At 34.6% G+C, this 13,004-nt stretch overlaps 1 protein-coding gene across 1 annotated transcript in view; it reads left to right on the forward strand.

Moving 5' to 3' along the window:
- Positions 1-13,004, forward strand: part of LOC106133074 (C3 and PZP-like alpha-2-macroglobulin domain-containing protein 8) — a 97,082-nt gene that overhangs the window by 60,043 nt on the left and 24,035 nt on the right. Inside the window, exons 8-10 of the mRNA XM_060946334.1 lie at positions 3,790-3,918; positions 4,661-4,815; positions 11,771-11,888. Of these exons, the coding sequence (XP_060802317.1) occupies positions 3,790-3,918; positions 4,661-4,815; positions 11,771-11,888 (402 nt within the window). The remainder of the gene's footprint in view (positions 1-3,789; positions 3,919-4,660; positions 4,816-11,770; positions 11,889-13,004) is intronic.

Here is a 13,004-nt window from a genome sequence, read left to right on the forward strand (position 1 = left end):
ATATTGCTCTTTATTTACTATTTTCATTCCCATTTTAGCCTCGAGGAAAAAGAATGTTTGAACTGAGAGCTTGGAGTGATAAATAGTGACCTTTTCGAAAATAACTTTAAAGAAATCTATTTATAAGCGAAAGGTCACTATGAAACGAAACTCTTGGACTCATAATTTTTACAAATAAAATGTATTTTGTTCATGTAATTAGACCAGTAATGTGTCTAAGCAAATAGTTTATTAATATGAATTTTAAAAGTTTTAAAGGTAGGCATAGTAGGTAATTGTACCTATCAACGAAATATAAAATCTAAGTTCATGGAAAGAAAACCTTATAAACTCAACAACAACTTCTTCGTTTAGATAATGGGCTAGTCCCAAAAGACCTTTAATTCAGTAACAATTAATAGTTTCTTTCTCGTCCACTTGGCATTCAAAATCATTCAAATGGTATGGGTAGACAGAGCCAGCAGTCTTGAAAGACTGACTGACGGACCATGTTCAGCTGATTAAGATTCAAATAGTGACAGGTTGCTAGTTTGCCGGGAACCACACGGGATATTGATATGTTTTGTTTCAAATAAGTATGTTAAGCAATTTATTCAATCGATAGATCTATACGTAACATTTTCCTTAAAATGCTTTCAATATTCTGCCTCTGTTATACCTACATTGAATTTCTTTTAAAAAGATTTCTTTTTTTACTTTATTAACATGAATGATTATTGTACAAATACCAAAAGAATTTTACGATGTACAGCGGTATTGTTTTCAAAGTTTTATTATTTTTCTGAAACCGAAACAAATTTAAAAATATCAGTGACTATTTTTCATATGTGGAATAAAACTGAAATTTTGTTCGTGTGTATTTTTCATAGAAATCTAAATATTGTTCGAATTTTTTCTCTCAAATATCTGATTAAAAAAACTGAAAACATAAGATGTGAACTTGTGTCTCGCGCATCACGCATTTTTTAATCGCTTTAACGTACCTTCGTACGTCTCACCAATTAAACTGATGCTAGCAACTCGTCCCGGCTTTGCACGGGAAGCATTTATACATTATAAAACTTCTTTACTCCTGTCTTAAAAAAAAATGCATCAAAATTCGTTGCGTAGCTTTAAAGATCTAAGCATACATACATACAAACAAGGGGAAAAACGCGGGAAGCGACTTTGCTTTATATTATGTAATGATGATGAATATGTACCAGTATGTCATATAAACATACATATTATCAATTCTATATCTTGCGGGGTAAACAGGGCCAACAGTCTTGGTGTCATAACAATATCAAATATTACCGAAATAGCTTTTCAATATAACCGAGCACTAACTAAACCCTTCCTGTGTCGTAAATACGACCCCAATGCGTGCTCCTGACTGATACGCAGTTTTATTGCGTTTTATTTTTATATTTATTGAATTTTCCCTCTATCGTAAGAGGGATTTTCATAATATTCTTTGAAGAGATTTGCTCTAAGCCACTGTTATGAAGGATTCTTATATAAATTGAGGATTACTCGAAAACGGTATGTAAACTGATATTAAAATATTTTAGACTCACTTACTTGAAGTGAAGTTAAAAATGAAAATAAAAGTAAGACTGTTATAATTTTGGTTCTCGTTCTTTGTTTAAACAAATCAGCATACAAAATTAGAACTAGGTATAGCTATTTTTTTTTAATGACTAACACAAAATACTTTTCCACAATTTCAGCCATTGTGATATTCAGATCACATTTTTTAAATTAATTAATTACTCGTAGTAAGGATTTAGAGTTATCATGGTTACAAAATACATTATGTACCCGTTACGCAATAATTTCAAGGACACGTACGGCTTTACAATGGTATTGACATTAAAATAGAAAGAAGACTGGAGTTTTATATAGATACATATAAATTTTTTGGATCGATCGCAGGTATTTATTTTGAATAAGTGCCTTTTCCATCACAATATCGTTTCGTTGCGATTCAGCGATGTGAATCTAAAATAGTTTACATTTTTTGTCTGAATCTGGTAAAATTCAAATTTCGAAACAAATTGTTACATCATCATTTGATGTTTATGTTTGTTCTACGTTCTCATGAAACAAAGTTACTTAAACAAAAGCCTTTTTGTAGAAAACTCACGGTTAGTTATGGAAATATTTCGGTTTAAAGCGCCTTGGTTTTCTTTGTACCTTTAACTGGTAAAAGTATGTATGTAATAATACATTTATATAAACATTCTGTAGGTTCAAGTTGTCTGTAACAGAAAAGAGAGAAAAGAAATGTTAAAAAAAATTACTTCAATGTTTTAAGTTAACAGTACTCATACAATACTTATATCTACTTAGAATACTTACGCGGTCAAACCCGCGTGCAAAGGCTAGTCTAGAATCTCTTAACAAAAATAAATTTGTCTTCACACTGCACTCATGGCAATCTATGATTCAACGCTTCCCAAAGTTTGAAGCGTCAGACTGCAAGTTGACTTTGTGTCCAAACTTTTAAGATTAAGGTTGTAGCCGCGCGCTTCCCGGCATTTAAGAATTCCACCACTCCAAATCTGTTCTATGAATATCATAAAAGATGACTAAGTTGAAGGTTTATAAACTTAAGATTCTCCTTGTAGGCAACTTGCTAACAACATGTCACTATTTGAATATCAATTCCGTCATTAAACTATGCAGCTGAATTTGGCCTTTCAGTCTTTTCAAGACAGTTGGCTCTGTCTACCTCGTAATGAGTCGTGATTGTAATATGTATGTAAGAAACATAGAATTAGAATTTTTCGTCTGTAGAAAATAGTAGGTACTTAAACCATAAAGTCAACAAAATACACAAGTTGAATTGCGAAACACATTAAAATAAATCTGTACAGGAAACAGGAAGACTTGGCAACAGAAAGCAATTCCCAAAAGAGTTCTTAACTTACGTGTTCGTCCTGCAAGATATGTTTCAATCGTCGGTAGAAACATGAGGGGAATCCTTGAGACTCTAATGGCAGGGCGTCTGGCGAAATGCCAAGTTTTAAACATTAAAATGGACAAAAATTACATTGCGATCCTAAAGAAATATTAAGATACATACATATAGTCACGTCTATATCCCGTAGACAACGCCAACAGTCTTGAAAAGACTGAATGGCCACGTTCAGCTGTATGGCCTTATAAAAGAATTGAGAATCAAATAGTGACAGGTTGCTAGTCCATCGCCTGCAAGAGGAATCCCAAGCCAATAGGTAATATAATATGCACAGTAAAAAGAACGCACATAAACTCCTTTAAAAATTCAATGTAGTTAGGACTGTAAGCATAAACTGCTTACATTCTCTAAATTTAATAAACTAGCTGAGCCCGCGACTTCGTCCGCGTGGAATAGTTATTTTGGGCCTCACTGAAGCCCTCAAGGATGAATAAATTTCCCCGTTTTTTTTTTTCACATTTCCCATTATTTCTTCGCTCCTAATAGTTGCAGCGTGATGTTCTATCCTGTTATAAAGTCTTCCTCGATAAATGGTTTATTCAACACAAAAAGTATTTTTCATTTCGAACCAGTAGTTCCTGAGATTAGCGTGTTCAAACAAACAAACTCTTCTTTTTATGCCATTTAAGAGACTGGTGGAGGTATCCCGTGAGAGGGCTGGAAACTTCTTAGGTCAAAGATTAAGCATTGTTATTCAACGTGGCAACGCAACCAGCCTTCTGGGCACGTTGCCGTGGGCAAGCGATTTACAGGGACTACACTATTAATAAATAAAATCGAGCTTTATTTCTTTTCTCTTTAAGAAAACTTCTTGTTTGTTACAGGCGGAGTTGGTAGCTGTCGAAGGGAAAGAGATAGAAACCCACTATGTCTTAGCGCGAGAAAGAATAAGAAGATGGAATTCTACATCGAAATGCTATCTTCTAGTCGAGAACTTACCCACACCATTACAGGTATACACATCTTAATTACTACATAAAAACATTTGAGAGCATAAGTAGTCGAATCGGTAAGGCGGTGGTTATTTATATTTTCGTGCAATACTACCTCTATGGCACAGCGGTAGTACGCTTGTCTGAGACACCGGAGGTCGCGGGTTCGAATCCTGGCCAGGGTACGACGAAAAAATATTTCTTTTTCTGATTGGCCTGGGTTTTGGATGTTTAACTATGTATACTATTTATTAAAAAATATAGTATCGTTAAATTAGTATCTCGTAACACAAGTTTCGAACTTACATCGAAGCTAACTTAAGCTGTGTAATTTGTCCCGTATATATTTATTTATTATTTATTTAATACTAAATGCAACTTTATGCCTTTATTCCCGGCACCAATACAAAAAATAATAGGACCACTCCATCTCTTTCCCATGGATGTCGTAAAAGGCGACTAAAGGATAGGCTTACAAACTTGGGATTCTTTTATAGGCGATGGGCTAGCAACCTGTCACTATTTGAATCTCAATTTTATCATTAAGTCAAATAGCTGAACGTGGCCATTCAGTCTTTTCAAGACTGTTGCCTCTGTCTACCGTAGGGATATAGACGTGACCATATGTATATATGTTAGTATTTCTTTAAGATCGCAATGTAATTTTTGTCCATTTTTATGTTTAAAACTTGGCATTTCGCCAGACGCCCTGCCATTAGAGTCCACACCTTGCACCACATATGTATGCAACTTTATTTCCCAGGCCGGTGGTATAGCAAGTGCCAGCGTGTGGTCTTCATGTGGATGCCGTCAGCGACTCCTGGCTGCGGTCACCAGCGGCGGCCGCGCTGTCCACTGGGCGGCCGTGCCAGCGCCCAGCCCGGCTAACGATACGGACCTATGCAGATTCAACTATACGTAAGTTCGACTTGAAGATGTTTTACGGTTTTCAACTTTGTAGGAATTGCATTTTCAGCTGAACGTGGCCTTTCAGTCTTTTGAGCTCGAAGACGGTATATTATGTTTGTAGATATATTTTTATATGTCTGCAAAAATTATAAAAAAATACATTTTTTTGTAGTAAATTCGTTTGCGTTCGACTTCAATCTGCCAAACAAGGTGGGTTGGTGTGAGGCAGACATTATAGTTATAAAATCTTGCGAAGATTTAAATTTTTTTTTCAAAATATTCAGTGCAACGCCATATTTAACCACTAGCTCATAATACAATTAGGAAACGCTAAAATAAGGGAAAGAGATAGAAACATTGTAATCGATGAAATACAAACTACTTATATTAAAGCATTTAAGTTTCTCTTATTGTCAGGTTGGCTGGAAGAGATCCCACTTAGGGATAAGCCCGCCTTTGTACTGTTTTATATTTGTATTTTTGTAATGAACTCCTTAAGTGAACAATAAAGCATTTACTTACTAAAGTTTTTGTCAACAAATTAGCTACTTATTATCTTTTTTATCACACACCACAAAGGTTCTAAAACACCACTTTTCTCGACAAAGGTTAAAAAGAAAACATAACCCATAATGAAACACTTCGTCATTACACAAAATCAAAATTCAAGTAAGTACATATTTTCACTTAATAATACCCAGTGGGAACATTATAAAATACTTGGCTAACTTGTTGCCTTCCATTTTCCAAGTAGCGGAATAGCCAAATTAGTCCGGCGGCGGCCATTTTAATGGGGCTCTCTAGAATAATAACTAGACAAAATGAAATACATACAATAATCCTCTTTCTAACGACCATTCTTGGCTGTCGGATGCATACATTGTAGAAAGCGAATAGATTTATATATTTATTTTATTTGCCTTCACTACGTTGTAAAAAGCAAAGTCGATTCCCATGTCTGCCCCTATGTATGTATGTATTCTTAGATATTTAAAACTACACGAAGAATTTTGATGCAGTTTTTTTTTTATAAATAAAAAGATTCACTATTTGAATCTCAATAATATCATTAACCCAAACAGCTGAAAGCCTATCAGTCGTTTCAAAACTGTTGGCTCCGTCTTCCCCGCAAGGGATATAGACGAGATTATATGTATATATGTACTATTAATATTTTTTATAAAATCACCTCAAATTTATAAAATACACTTAGGTATTCGACTAGGTGTTGACTTAACTGCACTGACAACTTAGTCTTCGCCCGCAAAATGAAAATGCAAGCAATCGCGCTCTTTATACCCAAGAGAAATTTGCATTATAAATGTATGAAGAGCATTTATGGCATATTGTTTATGGGTATTAAGTATGTTCATTAACAAAGCAATTATATATTTCGTATAAGGCGCTGTGAAGTAAATTGTGATAAACGGAGCTAAAACTTTTGAACTAACCACTTTATTCATGAACGTTTACTTTAAAATGTATTTTTAACCTCTTCATCGTAAATATTTTTTATTATCTTAATAACATGAAAATGTGTTATGTTAGACGTAGTTTATGTTAATATTAATAAAAAAAATGCCAAATAGTCTAATTTGTACATGATAAAAGGCAAAGGTGACTTACCTACATTTCTATCAACGTATAGCAGTTTTACTGCTTTGGAAAATTCACCTAAATTCGGTAGACAGGTAATTATTATGATGCAAATTTTAAAAGGTTTCTTTTTTTAAATTCTCATAGCAATAATGCTTCGAATAAAACTAGTTCTGATTATGGACGCAGTATACAATTTTTATGTCCTAGAAAATTTTACATTTCTTGTAAGTAGATAGATGCACGCCGAACGTGCATGTTATTACTCGAATTCAATTTACAAATTGCTTTCCAAGTGCATGATATGAGTTTAGTTAGACTAAAGTTACTTTGAAAATAATGCTGCAGTTAGATTTTCGTTTCGTATTACTTATTTTCGTTTTTTTTGTTTTAATATTATTATCCCATCTCTCTCCCATGGATGTCGTAAAAGGCGACTAAGGGCTAGGCTTACAAACTTGGGATTCTTCTTTAAGGCGATGGGCAGCAACCTGTCACTATTTGAATCTCAATTCTATCAAAAAGCCAAATAGCTGAACGTGGCCTATCAGTCTTTACAAGACTGTTGGCTCTGTCTACCCCGCAAGGGAAATAGACGTGATAATATGTATGTATATATGTATATTATTGAATTATGATATAAAAAACTAAGAGTTTGCATGAAGAGACTTGTGAATGTGTGTGAAATGCAAGAAGTATGGTATGGAGGGATCGTGACAAGTAGAATGATGAATTCTCTGCCTACCCCTCTGCTGAGCGGCGTATTTTATGTATGTGTGTGCCACTGATTACTCGTATAAAGATACAAATATAGATATCTTGATATAGATTTAAAACCATAATAATGGATTCATTGGAATTTCGGCCACTCTGGCTACCAATGTTTTTTTTTTAAATACGGAAAATCCTCAATGTGAAATAGTTTACTTTTATTTGAAATATTTTTTTAATCGATAATTTTAGTAAAAAATATATATTGGTTTTTTTATTTTTAATACAATAACATTATGTTCAAGTACCAATAATTATGAGTACTCTAACATTAACAAATTTTTTAAAAGTCAATTCTGTTCACAATTTTTTAAAAGATTTTTGCCTATACTAAAAGCGAATAAAAAACAAAAAAAGGGCCGGCGCAACCATCAAGACAAAAATAAAGGAAAACAAAATCCTTTTTACAACCAAAGTTGGGAATTAAACGTGGAAGTTTGTCCATTTGATAATTAGCCCGAAAATTCGAATGGCTACGACAGAAAAAAAGACTGCTAATAAATAAACTTGAGTAATTAACGAAAGGCATTCAATCTGAATAGATCCCAATGTTTGTTGACAATACACATAGCACATATATATAATCATATCTGTATCCCTTACGTATGTATACGTACGATACGTATACGTAGGGGTAGACAGAGCTAATGGTCTCGCAAAGACTGAAAAGCCAAGCTCATCTCTTTTCCATTCTCACTTATCTCAAGATAATAACTTTAACAGTCAATAATAACTTATCAAATAAGTCGTCATTCTATATTCAAACTCAAAGTCTCCAAAGCGCGGGTCTTTCTCTAATTGGAAGAAGGACCATAAAAACGTCCAGCGCCGAGATGTTTATTCCCTGATTTATACGCGCACTGGGAGATATTTAAATGTTGACCCATTTCTTCAAAGGCGCTAAATTAAGTTGTTTTATGGGAGCGCGTCATTGTTTATTTTATGAAATTATGTTGGGCGGGAAGGCTTAATTAAAAAAAAAACACGTTTGCGTGACAGGATAAACATGCTTAGGATTTTTACTTTGCACAGGTGGCGCAGCGCTTGTCTGTGTCATAGTAGGTCCCGGGATCGAATCCCGGCCATGAGGAGAAACGAACTTTCTATTATAACAGTGTCTACAATCCTCTACTGTCTCTTTATTGCATTTTCCACTCATAAAACAATAAAAAAATACAATTGTAATTTTAGTCTCTTGATATCGTACAGTTACTTCAATTTATAATATCTACTAAAATATATAGACGTAAATATAATAAAATATTACAATGGATGATATGTGTTTACTTATGAAATTGGCGTATTCTTGTACTGGCTACTTTAATCATTAATTTCTCCCCCCTGATTGAGAATTCCAAATTTATATTTCTACAGCTATTTACACATGTATTTGTGTTTTGTTAACTGTTATTCATTTGTTTTTTTTTTTCATATGATATTTCTGTTTGGGTCACTTAGTTTACAAAATGGAAAACTTGAAATATCGCGTTATTTATATATTAGAACTGTAGCAAGCAATGCACTTAGTCATTCACAAAACCTTTTCAGAAAATACACTCGTGAATTTCATATGTGGAAATTCGATGGTAGTAAAATAAAATGCGAACGAACGAATGAATGAATGAATAAAAAATATCGTTCAATGCGTCTGTGTCGGAGCGGAAACAAGATTATGAAGGTTTTGATGAATGAGCCTCTCGGGTCACGCCGACACTCCGCAAATGTTATTTTTTTGTTTATATTTTTTAAAACGTATTTTTATTATATTAAAATGGCTCAATCTTTTAATGGTGAAAGTACTTTTTAGATTAAAGGTTGTGTTTTATATTATACTATGTGGACTGACGACTTATTAAGGCTGTAGGTAGATACATGTTGGATGCGTGGTATTTCCAACAAAATAAAACTTAGTTCCAATAGTGGTCTTCTTAACTGTTGATTTGTTACTTTAAACTTTAGTTCTATTTCTAAATAAAAAAAAATTATTTTGCCATTGCCTTAATTAATTTTCTATAACATAATACATATAAATAGTCTATGTCATTGCAAGTAATACATACATACATGTGTATTCGTAACGTGTAGCTTGAGAAAACGCGCTGTGCTTTTAATAACAAAGAATAAAACTCAATCAGTTTCCCTTATAAATTTACAGGTACACAGACTACAAATTATATTTAACAAAATTATAAATTATTTTCTTGGCATATTTATATTACAAAATTTTAGATAAGTAAGCGATGACTTACCACTACTCCAGCGAGGCACGCGCTACCCCATTTTCATCGTGCGATACTATCGCTGTTTCACTTTTTATTATGACGTGAACCGGGACAGCGATAGTTTATCGTTAGATAAAAACGTCATCGCTCGTGCCATGCTATCCGAAGAACTCTTATTCTATATTCCGCGTTAGACACTATATACATTATTCCATAAAGTCGTATGTTCTTTATACGCGGCATAAATCACAAGGTACGGAAACAGTCCGCCTTGGGGCCAATTCATCACCTGCCGTGTCGAGCAGGGGATTATAGCCGCTTTTTATCTGATGTGACCTGCTGGCGTTTTGCTAAGAATATACTGAAACTACTTACAGTTTACGTTCTCGAAAATAAAATGTGAAATGGCCGCTCTCCAAATAGAGCTTTCGATTTGAATAAATTAAACCACTTCTGAATACTCAAAGATGAGTCTTTGTTACATAGCATTGTTGTGCAAAAAAAAATTGGCACTTCAACATTAGCGATAAAAAATATCTGACTAGACACAAAATTTATTGAAATATATTTATGTTAAGGATCACTAGTTTTTGCGATCGGACTCTTCTCATAAAGTTATATGAGAATTTTTTATGTTAATTCGAATTCGATACTAGGTAAACTTAAATTCTTTGTTACGTCCATAGTTCAGGTAGTTTCATGAATTCGTTTACAAATAGGTCGATCACCTTTTCCTTTTAATATAACAGTTAAAATCACATGCAATTATAACAATGCAGATTTATCGCGAAATCGGTTGGCTCATTTTATAGCGCTCGTACAAAAACAAATTTCGCCGTTACGTTCGGAAAGACGGGCAAATTAAATTCAGGATTGATTCAGAGGACATTAATGCGAGTTATTTGTCGTACGTTTTTGTTTACAATATAATTTATAGACTTTTGTTTTATGTACAGGAACAGGTATTGAAATTATGCACGTTTGTGCAGTTAACCAAATTATTATATTAAAGGCTTGTGTTACATATATATTGAATATAAAATATTAATACCATCATATTTTATAGGACAGTGTCTGATAGATTATATAACTGTAATAGTTATATAAGAACATTGAAAACTGTAGTCAAACTTAGCTGAAATTTAGCGTAACTTTTACTTTACACGCACATTGGAATATTCCTTTAATATTGAAAATTGAATTGTGTCGTAATCACGCATTATCTATTTGGGAAATTGTAAATTATGAATACATAGGTACATATCAAGAGGAACCCTTTAATCCTGAAAAACTACCTACTCACTGTTTCCATGGTTAAAAAAAAATGTTTGCAAAAGCGTGAATAATGACTTTACACATGCATATGTACATACCATCACGCCTGTTTCTCATTGGATTAAACAGAGACTATGGCATTCCACTTGCTACGATTCTTACACCTCTCCCGCTTCCTCTACACTCATTACTCTTTCATGAATATTCGACGATTACGGGTAGTCCTAACATCTCCCTTTTTCAAGACATTCGTTTGGTCCTTGAAAGTTCGACGAGGCCGACCCTGTCCCACTTTTACAGTTAGCTCTGCCTTATAAATTCCTTTCGTTAGTCTGTAAATTAAATGAACAGTCTTATAAAGTAAATGACTTTATAATTTAATATAAATAACTGTAGCATGGCACGCGCGACGCCATTTTATCGCGCATATTAAAACTATTGCTGTCCTTTTTTTTACATTATAATTAAAAGCGTGCCGTGTGGTTCCCGGCACCAATAGGAAAAAGGATAGGACCATTCCCATCTCTTTGCCATGGATGTCGTAAAAGGCGATTAAGGGATAGGCTTATAAACTTGGAATTATTTCTTTAGTCGACAGGCTAGCACTATCTATCACTATTTAAATCTCAATTCGTATCATTAAGCCAAGCCGCTGAACGTGACCTATTAGTCTTTTTAAGATTGTTGGCTCTGTCTGCCCCGCAAGGGATAAAGGCGTGATTATATGTAAATATGTACATTTGTAATTAAAAGTGTGCCTGTCAAGCTACCGGAGCTAGAAAGTGTCACATAGCAAGTTATATCGCACTCGTATTACATACATATAATCACGTCTATATCCCTTGCGGGGTAGACAGAGCCAACAGTCTTGCAAATACTGATAGGCCACGTTCAGCTATTTGGCTTTAAGATAAAATTGACATTCAAATAGTGACAGGTTGCTAGCACATCGCCTTAAAAAGAATGCCAAGTTTGTAAGCCTATCCCTTAGTCGCCTTTTACGCCATCCATAAGAAAGAGATGGAGTGGTCCTATTCTTTTTTGGTATTGGTGCCGGGAACCACACGGCACTCGTATTACATCTGTTACTTTCCTTTCAGATTCCCGGTGACGGCTGACATGGCTCCTGTCAGCTCGTTGCTGGTGTATTACGTCACGGAGGCGGGAGAGCCCGTGAGCGACGTAGCTAGCTTCCACGTCAAGCTGCTTCATAAAGAGGTATAGCCTCCGTAGAATAGCTAGCGCGACACTGTTTTTGAAGCGCGAAAAACTATCGCTGTCCCATGTGATTTATGCCACGTATAAAGAACATATCTTAGACTTAACCTAGACGAACGTATCTTGATCAAATTAAGGACGTCCTGGTAAAGGGTCAGGTCAAAAGTACCCGAAACCGCCGAGCTTGCATGAAGAGAGTTATGAATGTGGATGAAGCGAAGGAAATATGCAGAGATCGTGGCAAGTGGAAAGAGGTAGTCTCTGCCTACCCCTCCGGGAAAGAGGCGTGATTTTATGTATGTATGTATAAAGAACATACGACTTTATAGAATAATGTATATAGTGTCTAACGCGGAATATAGAATAAGAGTTCTTCGGATAGCATGGCACGGGCGATGACGTTTTTATCTAACGACAAACTATCGCTGTCCCGGTTCATGTCATGATAAAAAGCGAAATAGCGATAGTTTATTGCGCGATAATTACGGCGTCGCGCGTGTCATGCTATAGAAGGCATGTTTTAATTTTGTTAATTACGAGTAATTCAATTTGTTTTTAATTCAATTTGAAATAGTGCGTGATTCCTCGGCAATGTACCAACGAAAAGTCCCTAACATACAACTCACTGCGCCTTGTGGTTCCCGGCACCAATACAAAAAAGAATAAGACCACTCCATTTCTTTCCCATGAATTTCGTAAAAGGGAACTAAGCGATAGGATTATAACGATGGACTAGCAACCTGTCACTATTTGAAACTCAATTCTATCTGGCTCTGTCTAGTCCGTAGGGGATATAGACGTGATTATATGTTATGTTACATACAAGAAATGTATTTTTGCCCCTTGTCGATTGGTAGACCTCACTCGCTTCGCTAGTTAGGTCAATAAGTATGACTTCACTTTATTGTTTTACTCTGTCTTTAATACTCATTCAAAAGTAGTTGACGAAAAGAAAACTTCAAATAAGTACTTAGAAAAACGATAAACAAGCTAAACTAAACAGAAAAGGTCGTTGACTCACCAAATCTCCAATATGACTAATGATTAAGAAATTTGTCACAGAATGTTCCCAAAGACGGGTTATTAAACTTGATTGAAATTAATATTCCAAAATAA

The sequence above is a fragment of the Amyelois transitella genome, chromosome 10 (assembly GCF_032362555.1).
Source record: "Amyelois transitella isolate CPQ chromosome 10, ilAmyTran1.1, whole genome shotgun sequence".
Classification (NCBI taxonomy): domain Eukaryota; kingdom Metazoa; phylum Arthropoda; class Insecta; order Lepidoptera; family Pyralidae; genus Amyelois; species Amyelois transitella.